The 18,487-nt window shown below is 44.5% G+C and overlaps 1 protein-coding gene across 2 annotated transcripts in view; it reads left to right on the top strand.

Annotated features, from left to right (window-relative positions):
- The window catches only part of LOC310775230 (glutamate receptor 2-like), a gene marked incomplete at its 3' end in the record, with an annotated part of 221,612 nt that overhangs the window by 89,690 nt on the left and 113,435 nt on the right, over window positions 1-18,487 (top strand). For both annotated transcript variants that reach the window (XM_083635345.1, XM_083635346.1), the window contains 6 exons: window positions 1,730-1,783; window positions 10,087-10,245; window positions 12,625-12,792; window positions 17,351-17,455; window positions 17,676-17,783; window positions 18,163-18,226. In XM_083635345.1, coding sequence (XP_083491471.1) covers window positions 1,730-1,783; window positions 10,087-10,245; window positions 12,625-12,792; window positions 17,351-17,455; window positions 17,676-17,783; window positions 18,163-18,226 — 658 coding nt within the window. The remainder of the gene's footprint in view (window positions 1-1,729; window positions 1,784-10,086; window positions 10,246-12,624; window positions 12,793-17,350; window positions 17,456-17,675; window positions 17,784-18,162; window positions 18,227-18,487) is intronic.

The following is an 18,487-nucleotide window of genomic DNA, read 5'->3' on the forward strand; positions in this document are numbered from 1 at the left end:
TGGCCTCATCGTATCGAAAAATACAAACATATCTTCTCTGCTATCAGCGGAGACTCCTGTTTGACGGTCTGGTGACATCATTCACCTTATATGGACCAAGAATGCGAGGAATCCCATCGACGGGGACCGCATGTCTAATGTTTACAACTGCATTGGTCCTTTAGGATCCTTTGCTTACATAGTCGGCTAAAAGATATGTTCATAGCTGGGTAAGTCCCGCTAGCATTGAAGTTAGCATAAACTTTTAGCTGTGGTAAAAAAAGCACATAGCCAGAGATGGCCCGCAGTGACAACAGAATAAACACGCAGGCTTAGCTAAGGGTCTTACCTACATGTGTATGAGGGGGGGGGGGGGTCATTTGTGCTCAGAACATGTAACTTTTACTTGCTGGTCTAACCAGAGATGATAAACAGTGCAGTGACAGCCACACTGCAGCCCAGAGGGAGCGCTTATAATTTACCCCTCTGCGCACTAAAACTGGCACGGTCTGGAACGGTCTTACCGGTGGGCATGTTATGTAATCGGTGTATGCCCCACCACCGTGTAACACCGGTAACATTGACTAACGCGGCCAGCCTAGCTCAGACTAAAACAAAGGATAATTAAACTACTATATACTTAAGCAATATAGCATGAGAGCAAGTGTGTTGTGGCGAATATATCCCGCTGATAAGCTGTTATCCCACGAGGCCGCAGGTTTCCAAGTATAATAATATAATAATAATAATACTATAAGTCCGACTAGCATGGTATTCTGATAGAGTCAGTTGAAACACTACTGTAAGGCGGGACCGCAAGAACGTGCGGGTGATTTGATTGGATCGTTCTGGAGACTGAAGTTGACATTGGCCAATCCTGGCGCTTGCTGAGAAGCTGAGAGCTTTCTGGAAAGCCCCGACAGGCAGCTCGAGCGCAGCGCTGCATTCTCAGCGCTTGCTGAGAAGCTGAGTGCTTTCTGCAAAGCCCGACACCAACTAACGTTACGGGGTTAAATGCGGGGTTAAATGCGGGGTTAACAGCCTTTTTTTTGCAAAGAAGACATTAGCCCGCATCTATTCTTGTACAAAACATAATTTTCTGCGAAGTATTAGTAAAGTTATAAGCGAAGATCGATTCACAAGGATCTGACAGCTGTCTCCGCCATTTGTTTTTTTTGAGGTAACCAAAGGCTTTTAGTAAGAGAGTTGCCATGGCAACCAATAACCCGTGGGTGGGTTATTGGATTTATACAATGGCTGTGAACCAATCAGATTGCTTGATTTGAGAGAGCCGTTTTATAAAATACAATAATACGTGTGTGAAAAAGCGTAATAAGCATATTATGTGGCTGGTAGCACTACTTTGTAATGTTGGAATGTTGATATGTGTATGCTTTTTTTCTTTTAATTGGTTTTTGATGTTCTGAAAAGTTGAACAATAAAATATAAAAAAATAAAAACAAATTGGAAAGCCAACGAAGTAGGATTCTCAGTCTGTCAGCATTAATGCAGTGTGACCTCTGACCTCAGTCACTCTGTCCTGCAGAGGGCGTCTTCTCTGCTGCTGGAGAACACGGTGTGGTGCCTTACTGTTTGGACATGCTGTCTATAGAAGTAAAAATGTTTATAATTAAAGCTACAATACATGTTTTTTCCTCTGGTGCTGTTTGCCAGTTGTTGCTGTGGCACCTGAATTTCCCCAAGGGGATTTTAAAGTGCTATCTTAACTTATCTTACCTTTTCCCACCAGATTATCACTATTGGCAGGCATGTGAAAGGATACCACTATATCATCGCTAACTTGGTAAGTCTCTGTCTGTGCCTGTGTTCAAGCTGACAAAACAGCTTCTATATAGCTTTGTCCAACTTGACCAAGCTCTGTTTGTAATGCTAGTAGTTTCTCTCGTTGTGATTGAGTTGTGTGTTGTGAGTTATTCTGTTTAGACCTTAGACCTTAAACCAATTTCTATGAGGGGATTCCTCCATTCCATTTTCCCTAACCAATCACTAGAGACCAACGTATCGGCCTGAATCTTGGAGTTAGTGACTCCAGTCGGGAGAACATAAAAATACCCCATCTCCCCTTTGAATAAATGCCTTCCAAGCAGTGTGCCCTTCGAATTTCAAAGTAAGTGGTATTTTTAATCAATTTAAAACAGCCTGGGTAGCAGGCGGCGGCCGCAGCCATTGTTGGTGTTAAAGGCACACAGTGTCTTGACAACAGCTTAGGGTGAAAACACACCGCACGCGACTCCTGCACGTAAGCTGCGCGGCGCGACCATTCGCACCCTTGTCATTAGGACACCATGTTAACAGATCTGTCAGTCCACACCCAATAGCGCGCAACTCAGCTCAGCTCAGCGGAGGCTTTTTTTCCTGCGCGGCCGTCTGTGCCCGTGAGCGACTCTGTCAAGCAGAACAGATCAGATCAGGGCAGACAGGAACTCGGAAACCGGACATTCGTCAAATAAAACCAATTTCAAAGTGAAATAATGTTTATTTACGTTGTTGATTGCGCCTTTGGAAGTGTGAAAAGAGAGAAAGAGCAGTTGGAGAGGGGGAGCGGCTTCTAGGGGCTCGTTGCCTGCGGAGCAACAAGTAGAGAGCTAGGACTCGCCTTCTCTCTACAACAGCACGCACTGGGAAAACGGGAGGAGAACAGACTTAAATATGATGCAATTGCATTTTATACCGCCGAAGGTAGCCATTAACAGTTATCCCAAACATATTACTTTATATATTTATGTCGTTATTTACTACCCATGATAACGAAGACAGTAGATCTGGGGCAAAATATATAGTGGACGAGCAGAGCGCGCTCTCTGTGTGGACACTTTAAGCGACTTGCGCGCAAGTTCCGCGTACCGGTGTGTCCCCGGGGTTAGTCCCCCCATTGGGCTGTTTATTGACGTTGATTGGCCGACTAACCTGATTGGTGAATCACTGGTAAAACCTGAGAAAAGGCATTTGCATATGACGATGCCAGACCAGAAGTAGATAAAACTGAACTCAGTGGAGTGGGCGTATTCCAAGGTCTGGACCCAGGAGCCGAGTGCACCAGCTGGGCGTACGCCTAGGTGTAACGTTGCGTCCGACTTACAACTCAAAGTTACGACTAACTTAATTTTATGACTAGTGCACCATGTAGTCTTAAGCCCTGTATGTGTTGCTCTTGTACATTTTACGTCTGGTATGAAGCAGGCGTAAAAGGTACACCCAAGGCGTACCCATACTGACAGCTGTCTCATCTTGATCTGCGACTGACAGCTCTGTGCTGTCAATGCCGTTCAGTCCTGTGATGCGGGGGAATCTTCTAAAAAATATCGATCGATATGTGCTGTAAATTGATGTTTTGGGCACAGGACCTCCGCTTGTCGGCGGGTTTTTAAAATGCGATGGCGGACTGCCATTCATTATTGATTGCACTTGTCATCAAATTCCATGCATCTTGTTCTGTTTGTTTGTCTTGGCACTGTTAAATTTAGCTGTGAGAACCTTTCTATGCTTTGAATAAAACCCTAAGTTTGAGCTGAGTTGGAGCTGTCTGTCAGCTATCTCGAGCTCGTCTGAGAGAAGTGTGTTACTTGGCAACAAGCACGTCCGCTGCCTAAAGACCGGGCGCAGCTACGACCATGGTAAGGCAGGCTTGGTGCACTGGGTGTAAATTCAAATAACAAAGTTGGGTGTGCTAAGACCGGCATAAAAGTTAAGCTGGTGCACTCGGCTCCAGGTGTTTATGATTTGGATTAAATTCAGCTGTTTAGAATAAACTATGAAACTGAAAGTTATTCATAGTGTATGATATTAATAATTATTGTTCATTTGATCTCCAATAAGGATTATTAACCTAGGTGGCACCACCTGTAATAATTACAGGAAAAGCTGAATTTAATTCAATTTGTCACGTTCTGAAGGGTGATTATTGTTCAAACCTTAGTCAGAAATTAAATTGCCACAATATGCACAAAATCACACTGAAACAGTTGAATTCAATTAAAAAGCTGACACTATGTATTGAATAAAAATAAAAGTTGGTGGTTTGGCATCAAACATTAATGGTATCTCTTATAAAGTTATGGTACACACCATGTCATTGCTACAGGAGGGGAAATGTGTGTGTGGATATGCGTATGTCTCTGTACGTGTGTAGTTGCCGAGTGGCCACTAGAGGTGACCAGAGTGCTAAGATGAATGTGTGTGGTCTGAGATCTTAAAATGGCGGACCGGTTGCATTCACAACATAGCCACAAAGGACCACGTGAGTGTGTGCGTGCGTGTGCGTGCGTGCGTGCGTGGGTGTGGATGGGAAGAAAGAGAGGACAGCAAGGGAGACAGTGAGATGCCGGTACCTGGAGTGGTCCCGCTTACTTACTGGGCCGCGGCGTAATTCGACACCACACATTTAACTGGTAAAGAAATACCGCGCTAGTCTCCTAACTACACCCACGCTTCTCAGGCGGGGTCTGGTGTGATCTTAAACTAACGTTATCAATCAAGAGTCACTTTAACTCATTCAGGGCCAAAGACGTCTTTGACGTGTTATCAGGAATAGCCCAGAGGGCCAATGACGTGTTTGACGTGTTTTTGTTTTTATTACTGCAGGGCGTAGTTCAAACACTTCCCCAGCCCCTGACATAGTATCAGGTCCCTAGCATCTAAGACAACACGTGAACAAACACATACCGCAGCTGTTGTTTTGAAATTGAGCAAGAGGAAAAGCAGAAAACGGGTAACGCTTCCTTGTGCAGACAGGAGAAACGCCATTGAAACGCTCGGCGCGCTGCACGAGCTGGACTCGCCTTCCTCTGTGCCAGCCGGGAGAAAACGGGAGAAAGTAATCAAGAGATGTGTTTGATCATCGGAGGAATGAGGAAATGATCGATCAGTTTGCGAGGGCGGTGAGGACGTGTTGAATAGCCGAGGGGAAAACGGGAACGATCAAATAGCAGGGAGGATATGACAGGGAGACATGGACGAGGACGGGTGTACCAGAACAAATCAAAATAAACACAGGAACAGCTAGGCAGCAGCGGGCAGAAGGCAGTCACAGCAGCCTGCTGTCTGTTCTCAAGAGCTATTCAGTTGGTTCATGAAATCGCTGGGCTGCGTGCCCTCCAGTGTTGCTCCTGGCCAATCCCAGCGCCACAGGGCGTGGTTATTGCTTATCCTATGTGGGGTTAGAAATCACGCAACGATGGGGGATCGTGTGTGTGTGTGTGTGTGTGTCTGTCTGTCTGTCTGTCTGTCTGTCTGTCTGTCTGTCGGTGTGTCTGTCTGTCTGTCTGTCTGTCTGTGTGTCTGTCTGCACACTCACTCACACTGCTGTATTGTTGAATGTAAAAAAAAAGCACTTCATGTGTATATATATATATATATATATATTTTTTTTTTTTTTCATTTGTGTCATAACGAATAGTATTTACATGTCTGATGTCAATACAGTTCAAAATAAAAGAATTGAGAGCGAGTTCTGCTTGAGAATGTGTATTTTACAGAAATTGACTTTTCTCCTGTTTGTCATCTCAGAGAGACTTTTTGGGTGAAAACAGGGTGTATATAAATGGATATAAGTAGAGTACAGAACATGCTAAAAGCTCACTTTTTTTTTCCTGGTGAACCCAGAGACGTACATCTTCATTTTGAGGTATTGCAAATCACTCTGGTGCTAATAGATAATTTACTGTGGGTCTTGAAAGATGACCAACAATTATGAAAATCTTTGGCCTGTGCTAAATATTGGCAGTCCTAAACTGGCCATGAATGAGTTAACTCAGCGTCATGCATAATATCGTCAATATATCTCTAAAAATATAATATAATATAATATGATATCTATATATAATATAATATCTCTAAAAAGAAAAATAGCCCTTACTTTTACGGTGTGCACACCTGAGTTCGGGTCTTGCCGGTCTCTACCCGAAAATCAAGGAGACTTGGTTCGTCCCGTCCGTGCGCATCCGCTGTTCCAGACGAGGGAAAGAGGATGAGGAGAGTGAGGGAAGCAGGAGGAGGAGGAGGAGGGATGAGAGCTGGTTTACTCTGGGCAGCTTAGGTTATCTTGCTGGGGGAGGGGACCACCACCTTCAGCGCTGAGGTTCTGTTGACAACCGAAGTTGTGCTAGAATCTGGAGTTTTTCCCTTCTGTGTGCTGTTTTATGGGGCAAGTATAGGAACTCGCTCCTGGCTTTGATGGGCCAATAGCATGTTGTGCCTTGGCTTTGGGGTGGTCTTGTTACCGTGTTAACGCCGAGCAGCTTCCAGCTGTTTATGACATCTCACTGAGGTGAGGAATTTTAGGAATGTGGCCAACTCTTCTCTTGAGGTGGGTGTTGGTGGTCACCTCACAGTTCATCATTTGTGACCCGCTCTATCAAAATGAGTCGGATGTCGCAACTTGCTGTTTGTCTTAAAAGGCGATTTTATGAGAACATATTGATGTTGGCTGTTTTTGGGTTTCACCTGATTTTAGTCAAATAAAGCCTTGGCTTTCATTCTGTGTAAATATTATTGTGAAATTCGAATGCTAAATATCGTTTTGAAGCTAAAGTTTCGAAGGACGAGAAAGCAAAACTTCCCCGCTCTGCTGCTCTGGGCTGAACATTCATTCTTGTTGCCAGATAAACTCGGTTGTGAGTACTTGTAAATGGTAGGCTTATAAATAGGCTACTGCAGGATTTAAAACACTGTTTATAATGTTAGTCAGCGTTGTATTGTGGAGTTTTGTTATTGGTTTGTTATTTTAGATTAGTTTGAGCTGTTTGTATAACGTTTTAACTTCTTCAAAATCTGCCGCCGGGGGGGTTTATCGCAAATGGCATGGCAACCCTTCTCCCCGCCTGTGTGTGTGTCTCTCTCGCTCTCTTTCCCTCCCTCTCTTATGCCTGTCTCCCTTAAAATTATGAATGTTCTCTGCATAGCAACAGTTTGATGACCACTGTCATCATGTCCATGTACTGTAGGCCCCGTTTTAGAAAAAGGAAAAGAAAAAAAGCGAGTGTTCGTCATCTGTCGGTAAAGTGTTGGCAGGCTGTGAAGTCCAGTGACAGGTGACCGTCTGACTGATAAACTAAACTAGCCATGAATTTGCGCAATGAAGACATTGCTCGAGGTGCGAGAGTCACCCTGCCACGCACATCATCATGTGCCCTCTCAGTAGGAGGAGAGAGAACATTGAGCTTTGTTCTCATCTTGCGGCCGTGCAGCAGTTCGAATGGCGATGCACCAGTCATGGCGTGCGGTGTAGCACGATATGCCTGAAGAAAATCAGACATTGCAGCTTTCCATGGCTTGTTTTGGAGGATGGCAGCCTGGATGCAGCCTTTGAAGACTCTGTTGAACCTTTCTATTGCTCCGTTGGCAGATGGATGGTACACAGAGGAGTGGATAAGAGCGATCCTTCTGTCCTTGAGGAATGAGGAAAATGTAGCAGCAGTAAATTGTGGTCCATTGTCAGTGACCAGGGTCTCTGGGTTACCATAGCGGGCGAAAACAGTGCTGAGAAATCCAAGCACTGTTTCTGTAGTGACAGATGATGCAAAAGCTACTTCGGGCCACTTTGAGTAGTAATCAGTGAGAGTGATAGCATACTTGCAGTCCCAAGTCGCAGATTCAAATGGTCCAACAATGTCCAGGCCCAGCTTAATCCAGGGGGCCTCAGGCAGAGGTACAGGTTGCAGTGGTGCCTCAAAGACCTTTGCTGACTTGTCTGAGCTTTGACACAGTGAGCATGTGGATTTCTCAGAGCGTACGAGTGCATCCATGGCAGGGAACCAATACAGCTCACGCAATCACTGTTTTGTTCGCACCACGCCCTGATGACCTTCGTGCGCTAGTGTAATGAGGGTGCAGCGCAGGGAGACAGGCACAACCAAGCGTGACCCCCGAAAGACCAAGTCGTCCTGTACACTCAGTTCATGTCTTATTTTGAAGTAAGGCTGCAGCACTGGCTTCACAGCCTTTATAGAAGGTGGCCATCTTTTTTGTATTTGCTCATGCAGAGAAGCAAGCTCAGGGCAGGAGGAGGAAGCATCTTCAAACTCCCCGGCAGTCACTGAGACAGGGGCCGTTGACAGCAAAGCCGCTAGCTCAGGTTCTGTGTCCTCGGTGAGAGGGGAAGCAGCAGGTAGAGGTAAGCGTGAGAGACAATCGGCTGTGTGATTATGTGATCCAGCACGGTACATGACATCATAAGTGAAACAGAGGAGGCGTACAGACCAGCGTGCAATGCGCATTCCTGCACGATCCATTCCTTTTGTAGAGAGGAGTGTTGTATAGGCCTGATGATCGGTGCGCAGTGTAAACCTCCGGCCCCACAAGTACGTCCTCCATTTCTCCACTGAATCCACTACATAGAACGTGGCTGGGCCTGTAACATGCTCTATGTGAGTAGTAGCTTGCATGCAGCCCAGTATCTTGATAGGGGCCCGTGAATACGTCACCAGCCGGACAGAGGATGGCTGGAGAGGAGTTTCCTTGAAATGTTCATCATAGATGCATCGGGGCAAGATAGACACTGGGGCACCAGTATCCACTATTAATGGCACTGTCTTTGTTGTCGTTGCTGCTTGTATGTCCACTGTGCACTTTATTTTATCAGGAACGCCCGTCCCCTCCACCAGCAGGATTACATATTCTGGCATTTCAATCTCCCTCACTGAATGAGTCTGATTGTAATGTTTCAATGTAGAAATAATCAGAATCCAGTAGTATGCTAAGGATTTTAATAAGAGCTGCCTCGCGCTCCGCAACATGGCCGAACATCCAGTCGTAACGTACCTACTTCTTTCTTAAGGGCCTTGGCCCACAGCACCGCCTTGTGGCGTAATGTAATACAACACTACTGAACACAACACTCCCCTGATCATAACACCCTGCTATACAAATTTTCAGACCAATCCGACCTTGGGAGGTGGTTTCCAGGACTTTCAACCACCTGGAAAGTCCTGGAAACCACCTGGACCTTCCCATGAACCTCCCCTGATCATAACACACTGCTATACAAATTTTCAGACCAATCCGACCTTGGGAGGTGGTTTCCAGGACCTTTAACCACCTGGAAAGTCCTGGAAACCACCTGGACCTTCCCATAACATCATACAAATGTCCGGCCAAATCCTACTTGGGGTGTGGGCTTAGTAGTAGTAGCAGTAGAACTGATTACATCCTCATCATCATTGAGTGTTTGAGTGACATCACTGGTGACATCACAAATCACCAGTAGTAGTAGTAGTTGCAGTAGCAGTAATAGTATGACTAGTAGTGGTGGTAGTGACAACTCAGATTTTTTTTAATGTTTGAATGATTTCTCTAAATGTTTCAGAATTGATGTCAAACTTTGAGGCAGTCTTTCCTCAAAAACATAGTTTGGAAACAGTCAAGACATACATGGGTGTATCTCACTCAATCTTTGGAGTACAAAGATCATTGTTATATCCCCAGAAAGCTTACAGTGTCCTCTTTCCAACAGTGTATTAAACTCAGAATGTGTTTCGGGGGCGATGTGACTCAAAATGATGGAGCAGGTCACATTTGAAGGCATCAGTGAGTTTGATTCAATCAGGCATATTTCATTTATTCAGGCCCAACACAGGCAAGGAAAGGGGTAGTGGAACAATGAACAACGTGCTGCTGGGTGATGGTGTTGACCTCATCGTAGAGGAGGATGTGCAGGTGTCTCTGCCATCCCAGGAGAATGCTCCCGCTCAGGTGATGTCATTCACCCCTATGGACCAAGGATTTGGGACTCCCTCCCCACAGGCATCCCCGATGGCGCACTGCTTTTCCTTCATTGATTTTGGTCACAACAACACTAGTGCCAGCTTAGAGCATCAAAGCACCTGAAATACATTGCATAAGAAACCCTGGTGTGTGTACCTGTGTGTATATGTAGCATGTGTGTGTGTGTGTGTGTGTGTGTGTGTGTGTGTGTGTGTGTGTGTGTGTGTGTGTTTACATGCGTGTGGGCGCCTTGTACTTCTCAGTGATTTCCAGGCGGTAATCCAATGTGTCTGCGGTTTCACATTTTACAGCATTTTAAATTAATATAAAATAATGGTATTATAGAAAGTACAAGGTAAATCTGGTGTCATTGTCTCTGTGTTTCAGGGTTTCGTAGATGGTGATCTCTCTAAGATCCAGTATGGAGGAGCCAACGTGTCAGGCTTTCAGATAGTAGATTTTGACGACGCTGTTGTGGCAAAATTTGACCAACGATGGGAAGCTCTGGAAGAGAAGGAGTATCCTGGAGCTGATACTAGGATCAGGGTAAGATCGATATATTGATTATATCATTGTGTGAGGCGCGCCTCCCCTGGGGGCCGCGAGACAACTCGAGGGGAGGCGCAGCACGATAGGGGAAATGTAGGCTATAAAAAAAAATCTGGCTAACTTCGTGTCATGGGGCAAACTGTCATTGAAGCGATATTTAGTACCTACAGTGAGAGAGAGGAGACAACGTCTGGTGGGAGCAGAAAACGGAGGAATTATACGACCCTGATTATTTAAAGTTCAGATTTTCATCGATTGGTCCCGACGATGCTCCCCTGCCACGCTATAAAAGTGATCATCCCCGCAAAATACTGCCAAACTGCTCTGGTTTTATGAGATGCCATCTCCCTTACGCTACTACTACTACTACTACTACTGATTCGTTTGTTTACATCTGGGCATTAGAGGAGGGAGGCTGTAGGTGGCTGTAGGTGTAGGTGGTGGTAGGTGTAGGTGGTTGGTAAAGTGTGGTTGGTAAAGACGCAACAGTTCCCGCCCCCATTGTTTATTATTATGATAGTTTAATTAATTATTAGTTTAACCGACTAGTATTTTGGAGGGCGACTAGCGAGGGTAGCGTATGTTAAACGTTTGACCAACTAGTTGCCTGCATCCCCATATGCAGTCGTAGAGCCAGCCCTACATAAAAATATAACCTAGTGCAAGAGAGTATGTTCACTCTTAGGGCCCTATCTTGGTACAGGCAATATCCCCTATTTGCGCTTGCACACTTGTTTGCGCGTGCCTTAAGTCAGGGAAGATAGCAGTCCGCCCCACGCACGTGTCCAGGTGTGCCGAGTTTTGCACCCCCGCTTGGCAGCAGCTAAACGCATCCCCACCTAACGGGAGCATATTGTAATGATTTATACAGAAATGTAACTGTTTAAATGTGATATAATTGTCTCGATAGACGTGACCTCCCTGTTTTCTAAGTTAAAATAGCCCCGAAATATGGTGGGGATGCAATTCTCTGTGGGGATGCGGAAACGTTTATGACAGGTGCCGCAGGCGCCAATTACAGCCGGGCCAAATCATCTGCGCCCCCAAAATGCCAGCGCAAACGGGATTTGGGCAGTCTTAAGTACCAGAATTATTCTGTGTGGCCAGGCAATGCCTGGGCGGTGCCATGGCACTAGTCCGACACCTCACGAGTCCGACACCTCACGAGTCCGAAAAATGAGCATTGGACAGACACCTCATTAGTCCCACAGCTCGTTAACCCGACAACGAAAATCTCACTAATCCGACCGTTCATTAGTCAGAAAATAATGGCTCTGACAGCAGCGCAAGAGTCACTTCTCATTCAGTCTAGACTGAATGTAGCCTACAAAACGGCAAATGTCTCTGCTGGTGTTAGGCTGTGAGAGTGTATTTCGACCCAGGAGCAGAGACGACAGAGGCAGGAATCAGATAAATCTCTTTTTACTTAGACTTGAACAAAATGAACAAATAAACAAAGAACAGCAATTAAACTTTCAGCTAAATCTAGCCTATACTGGATGTCGGACGGGCGACAACTAACTAAAGTTTCTTGGCAGAGTTTACACAGGGAAAAAGTCCACTGAAGTCTTTCAGTATATCTCGAACAGGAGCCAGGGCACAGCAACAGCAAAGCAATGATCAGCAACGGGGTCTGCAAGCAGAAGTGGTTATATTGCCAACCAGGTGCAGAAAATCACAGAAATTCAGTAAGGTTATGTCATGGCAATTTCTATAGGCTATTGTCTCCCGCCGCTGTTATGAGTGCGGGATCTCCGTTCAGCACCATGGATAGTGACGGCCTGGCCCCACGCATCCTGCTTACTCGTGCTCTGGCCGGTTCAGCACTTCGGACAGCTCCTTCACCACACCCCGATGCAGGGTCCCTGGGCCGTGCTCCCGAGGGTGTATCAGCTGCTTTTCTCTTCTTTTTCTCTCACCCCTCCTTCCCTCCTCTCTCTCTCATGAACATAATACTTTTGATCATTCAATAATTCCAGTAGGCTGCATGGCACTGCACTGCTATAGGCTATATAATGGCCTGGTGACACGGAGGTCTAATTTATGATCCGACGTGCATTTATATAGGCCTATTGTGTCTTTCAGAGCGCTGCCAAATTGTCAAGAATAATAACATTTGTTGCTGCGTGTTTTAAATCACATCATGACGGATAGTGCAGCCAATATAGGAGCTGTTTGTGATTATATATATATATATAGGCTATACATATTGATAATAACTTTTCTGCCAAATCATGCAGTTCTTACAACAATATATATAGGCTATATATTTATAATATATGTGTGTGTGTGTGTGTGTGTGTGTGTGTGTGTGTGTGTGTGTGTGTGTGTGTGTGTGTGTGTGTGTGTGTGTGTGTGTGTGTGTGTGTGTGACAGTACACCTCAGCCCTGACATATGATGCGGTCCAGGTGATGACTGAGGCGTTCCGTTTCCTCCATAAGCAGCGAATAGACATGAGTCGCCGTGGCAACAGCGGGGACTGCCTGGCCAATCCGGCAGTGCCCTGGGCACAGGGGGTGGAGATAGAACGGGCACTGAAACAGGTGACCGCCCACCAATCAGAGAGACTCTTTTTTTCTCCTTTCTTACAGAGTACTTCAGGAATGAGTACTGAACACTTTGTGTTCAGCAAGATAATCTTCACAAATGAGGAAAACTTTTCAGAAAACACTTCAAAAGTGCCAGGTTTTCCCTGGCCACAATTTTGTTTAACTTTTAAGCGTTATTTAGCCTCCTTCCCAACAAGCTAGTATGACATGGTTGGTACCAATGGGTGCCTTAGGTCTTCTAGTTTCATATGATACCAGTGCATACACCATCATTAAAAGGTAAGTAAAAACACTGTGTTGTATTTAAAAAGGTATGTAAACAGTTTGTGTGCGTTTACCCCCCACTACAGCCCTGCTTGTGGGTACTCTGTAGAAAAATAACTATAATGCCTTGTTGATTCATCAATAAATCAGTTGCTCATAGTTACGCCCCAAGTCTAGGAGTTAGGACTGTAACATGAAATACATGGAAACAGTATCAAATTTGCAACAAAAAGGTTTTATTGCTCAAAAAGGGAAAGGGGGAACGAGGACGCTCTACTGACAGGGAAATCTGGTCCAGCAGGCCGCCGCCTTCAATACCTGATGTTAACCCCTCGGTTGGCACTGCTGTTCCCTAACACAAAAGGTACAGTAGCGCCTCGTTCCTGCAAGACACAAAGAAACAAACATGATTAGAAACAAAATACCAAAATGCACAAAGGAAAACAATTGAATGAAATGGTGTGTAAATACGCAGATGAGAGGGTACAGGTCTCACACTCCAGTACCACTCTGTTGTTATGTTGGAATTGAGTCCTCTATATAGGCAGACAGACAGGGCTGCTATCCAATCAGCAATAAAATCTCCAACCAGCTGCACCTGGGAAAGACTGAGCTAAAGACACTGTCGACCACAAGATAAACACCCGCAACCAGGAAGTATGTCACGGAAATAGCTAACGACGAGGAAAATGGACTGGACTCTCAGTCCATTGACGAGTCTACACATAAACTATATAATTCACAAAGAAGAGAAGAACAAATGACACAGTCGTAACACTCATTTAAAATGAATATCCTTTTATACATTGTCGTCCTGAACATTAGTGACATACATACATACATACATACATACATTTTAATTTCTCATCTGGACACTAGCGGAAATTACCGCAGTCCTCACCTGATAAATGAAAGTGTATGTATGTATGTATGTGATGTTGACTATATGGTAGGGAGATGCCTTTGCTCTGTACTGTCCAGTGGGGCATAGGGTTGTAGCCCCATGTCCACGGCGGAAACACACAGCGCATTGGTCATGTGCCAAGGGCGGACGTTGTCCTGCTGGCTGTTGACCTCCGGGCCAAGCCTGTGGATGGGAGACTCAACGGCAGTTGCATTATATATTATTTTACAGCAAGCAAGCCACTCATGATGAATTACTCTGGCCACTTATACACCGGTCTGTTAGGAGACTTACGTGGGAGGGAGAGATTTTACTCTCTCCCACTGCTGGCTGCTAGCTGCGGTGTTCAGGGCTATGGTGGTGGCTGCGATGCGGATGTTGCTCCCCTAGGAGTGCTCTCCAGTTGGGGCACTTGAGAGACATCTTAGAGAGAGAGAGCCATATATCATTATTCAACAGAGTCAATAATGATCAACAACCAATCAATAAGTAATCAATCAATCAATCTTCACTCACAACTCAGAACCGTTACCTTGAGCTGAGAGGACAAGAGACCACTTTGAAATAGTTTTTCCCTCTCCAAAATGTTGCCTTACTTTGGAACATTATTTAGCCCCCTTCCTAACAAGCTGGGTGGGTCCCAGGGGTGTAGTGGAGGTGCAGTTTACCTACCTTACCTACCTCAAAGAGTTTATTCACCTATTTTCAGATCAACTGTATCAATCAATGAGGGGAAACAAGGTGGGTAAACTACTCACCTTGGATAGTTTACCCAACTCTGTTGTGCTGCCCTTGGTATATGTGCTGTATATAACTTGACAGTCAGATAAACGCCTCCCTGACATCAAGACTCTGAAGACAGTTGGTAGCATATGTCCACAGGTTTATTGACATCGCCAGGAAAGGGTGAAACTAAAACACACAAAAAGCATAATCACAATATGCTTGCTTTTTATACAATGTAAATATACACAATGTACTGTAAATATACTCAAATGAATTAAATTGCCTTGTTTTTACTGCTATACATTTTTTACGTATTTATTGCATATTTAACGATAATGTTCCAGTCCCATCATATTTCTTAACATCATATTTTAACATGTCATCAACTATTTATTCATATTTATTCTCTCCTATGAATTTCACTGACTCAAGTGTACAGCAGTCATTAGCATTAGCATTAGCATAGTAACTCGATGGACTTCTTGCACCAACGTTCACCAAACTTAACATTGTTACAAAAATAATGACCTGCAATTGTAAATAATAATAAAACAAAGTCATACATACCAATGATGCTATCAAAAGGCAAAGATGTATGCAGATGTCACTGGAAGTTCACTGAACCAAACAAAAGCAGCAGCTTTCTGTGCCATGCGCATTACTTCCTGATTACTGGTCACATGACATGACAGGATTCTAGCTTCCTGTGACTCTTAAAGGGACCACGACACAATACAGCAAACATGAAACTAAACAAGGCTTGTAGCTTATATTAACTTAATGGTAACAAAACATCTGTATTTACCACTACACCCCTGGGGCCAGTTGCACCAACTGGTCTTACACTGGTCTTAAGCTAAGTTGGTCATAACTTTACGACCTAACAGCTACGCCGGTTGCACCAAGACGGCTTAAGCCTTCTTTTCACTACGCCCAGGCGTAACTCCTACGCCTGGTCAGGAGGAGGCGTAGTGCCTGCCTGTAACAGAGATCTCCACGGAGACCTTTTTGAGTCATTACCGTCATCGTCGTAACACAGCCAGTTCTCCGTCTTTTGAAGCATGATGTTAGATTACAACGAACTAGTTGTGTGGCTTAGCCTTCCCAAATGTTGCCGTTAATTTTTTTTGAATTTAATACATAGAATTGGGAACGTTACATTCAATTTCATTCAGACTGTCTGTCTGGCTCAATCGCCGCCATTTTTTTCCCCGGAGCGAGGGAGGGTGAGAGGAGTGTAGTGTAGTGACGCACTTACAGTAGTGGCTGATAGAGCGTAGTGGCACAGTGCGCTCCAAGCAGGTCGCGAGGCACACATCATCCAATCAGGGTGCATTCCCTGGCAATTCGCATTGCTACGACCGGCGTAGTTAAGACCAGACATAAGCCGTGTTGGTGCAACAGGCGTAAATCCACTCTAAAGACTGGTCTTAACTAAGACCGATGTAGGAGTTACGACCAGGCATAGTTAAGACCAGTTGGTGCAACCGGCCCCTGGTGTGTACCAATGTGTGTGTGCCCTTCAGGGGTTCCCAAACTTTTCCGGCCAAGTACCACTATGTACCAAACCAAATTTCCCAGGGACCACTTCCACTGCTTATACGAACCCCCCCCCCATGAAGTAAAATTAGCTGATTTAACCATAACAGCAGACAATATACAATACATATACAGTTACATATAGAGAATATGACAATGTAAGGCTACTAGCTGGTTCAAAGTGGACGTACACATACACACACACACACACACACACACACACACACACACACACACACACACACACACACCTGCCAACATTAGACTGTGAAAAAGATAATAAAAAAGATAAGAATAAGATGACAAACTAGCATGACATGGTTGGTATAAATCAATTCCTTAGGTCTTCTAGTTTGATATGACATCAGAAACTTCACTCAGGCTTTAAAACTGAGCCTGCTGCAGCCTCTGAAATTAAATGTTCAAAATTGTGATATTTCCCAAATATCACAATATTTCCGAAAATCGGCCCAAACCGGCTACTCCTCAGGGTTAATGTGTATGTAAAAACTGTTGTCTGTAATTTTATTTATTTATTTTGTATTTTTTTTGTAATTCTCTGGCGGACCACCAGGCAGACCACCAGTGGACCACAATTTGGGAACCAATGCCTTATGTGATCTAGTTTCATTTAACAGAAACTTCAATCTGGCTTCAAAACAGACATTTGACTCCCGCGAAAATTGGGAGTGTTGGTCTGCCTCTCGACCTGCAGTACCCATACTTTGGGAAACACTGTTCTAGAATCGAGAACTCTATGCGTCGTAACCATGGAAACATCCGCCTAATGTGATTAGGCCCTAAGAGACAGTTAAAAACAGCTTACCTTGTTATGCAATTTGTTTCATTACAATTTTCTAATACAATTATTTTCTTTATGAAAAAAGAAGATTTGGCCTTCAAAAAGTTTTTTTCTCCTCAAAAAGTTTATTCTTGAAAAAGGTGTCTTATAATCAAGTTTCTCTTATATTCCGGACCAATATGGTAGAAACTGCTATTTAATATGACTCTGTGTGTGTGTGTGTGTGTGTGTGTGTGCGTGTGCGTGCGTGTGTGTGTGCGTGCGTGTGTGTGTGCATGCACGTGCCTGTTTTTCTGCATGCGTGTGTGCGTGTGTAGGTGCGTGTGGATGGTTTAACAGGGAACATTCAGTTCGACCAGTATGGAAAGAGAGTGAACTACTCAGTCACTATCATGGAACTGAAAAACAACGGACCTGTTAAGGTAACACACAGTATTAGACATGCAAAGATACAGACACATGGATAGACACATGTAGATATACTGAAGCTATTTACAATAAGTAAAAGTCGAGTCAGTGTTTGTCAATCCCATGATTGCATTAATTAGAACGAGTACAACCCAACAACAATTGTGTGTGTGTGTGTGTGTGTATGTGTGTGTGTGCGTGCGTGCGTGCATACGTGCGTGTGTGGTTTCGCAGATTGGCTATTGGAATGAGGTGGATAAGATGGTGGTGACCAAGTCAGACCTTTACCCTAATGACACCACGGGCATGGAAAACAAGACCGTCATTGTTACCACTATACTGGTAATCACAAGACTATACTGGTAATAACAGACTGTACTGGTAATAACGGACTATACCTGTAATAACGGACTGTACTGGTAATAACAGACTATACCGGTAATAACAAACTGTACTGGTAATAACAGACTATACAGTAATAACAGACTGTATTGGTAATAACAGACTATACTGGTAATCACAAGACTATACTGGTAATAACATCTATATCGGGTAATAACAGACTATACTGGTAATAACAGATTATAAGCTCAACAGCAGCATCATGTTGGTAATATGGCAAATGCACACATTACTAGTCATTATTGATTAAGTTGTGTGTGTGTGTGTGTGTGTGTGTGTGTGTGTGTGTGTGTGTGTGTGTGTGTGTGTGTGTGTGTAGGAAGCCCCCTACGTGATGATGAAGAAGAATTCTGAACAGTTTCAAGACAATGACCGATATGAAGGTGTGTATATGTGTGCGTGCCTTTTAGGGGTGGGCATGAGTAGTCACATGATTGATTATTACAGTTTTGGGGGTGTAGTTATCTACATATGCTTCAAATGTGCCCACACCTGCCCAAACAAACTGCACCAAAGCTGTGTCCACACCTGCCCAAACGAACCACACCAAGGCTGTGTCCACACCTGCCCAAACGAACCACACCAAGGCTGTGTCCACACCTGCCCAAACGAACCACACCAAGGCTGTGTCCACACCTGCCCAA

Source organism: Poromitra crassiceps, assembly GCF_964638095.1.
Source record: "Poromitra crassiceps genome assembly, chromosome: 4".
NCBI classification, from domain to species: Eukaryota; Metazoa; Chordata; class Actinopteri; order Beryciformes; family Melamphaidae; genus Poromitra; species Poromitra crassiceps.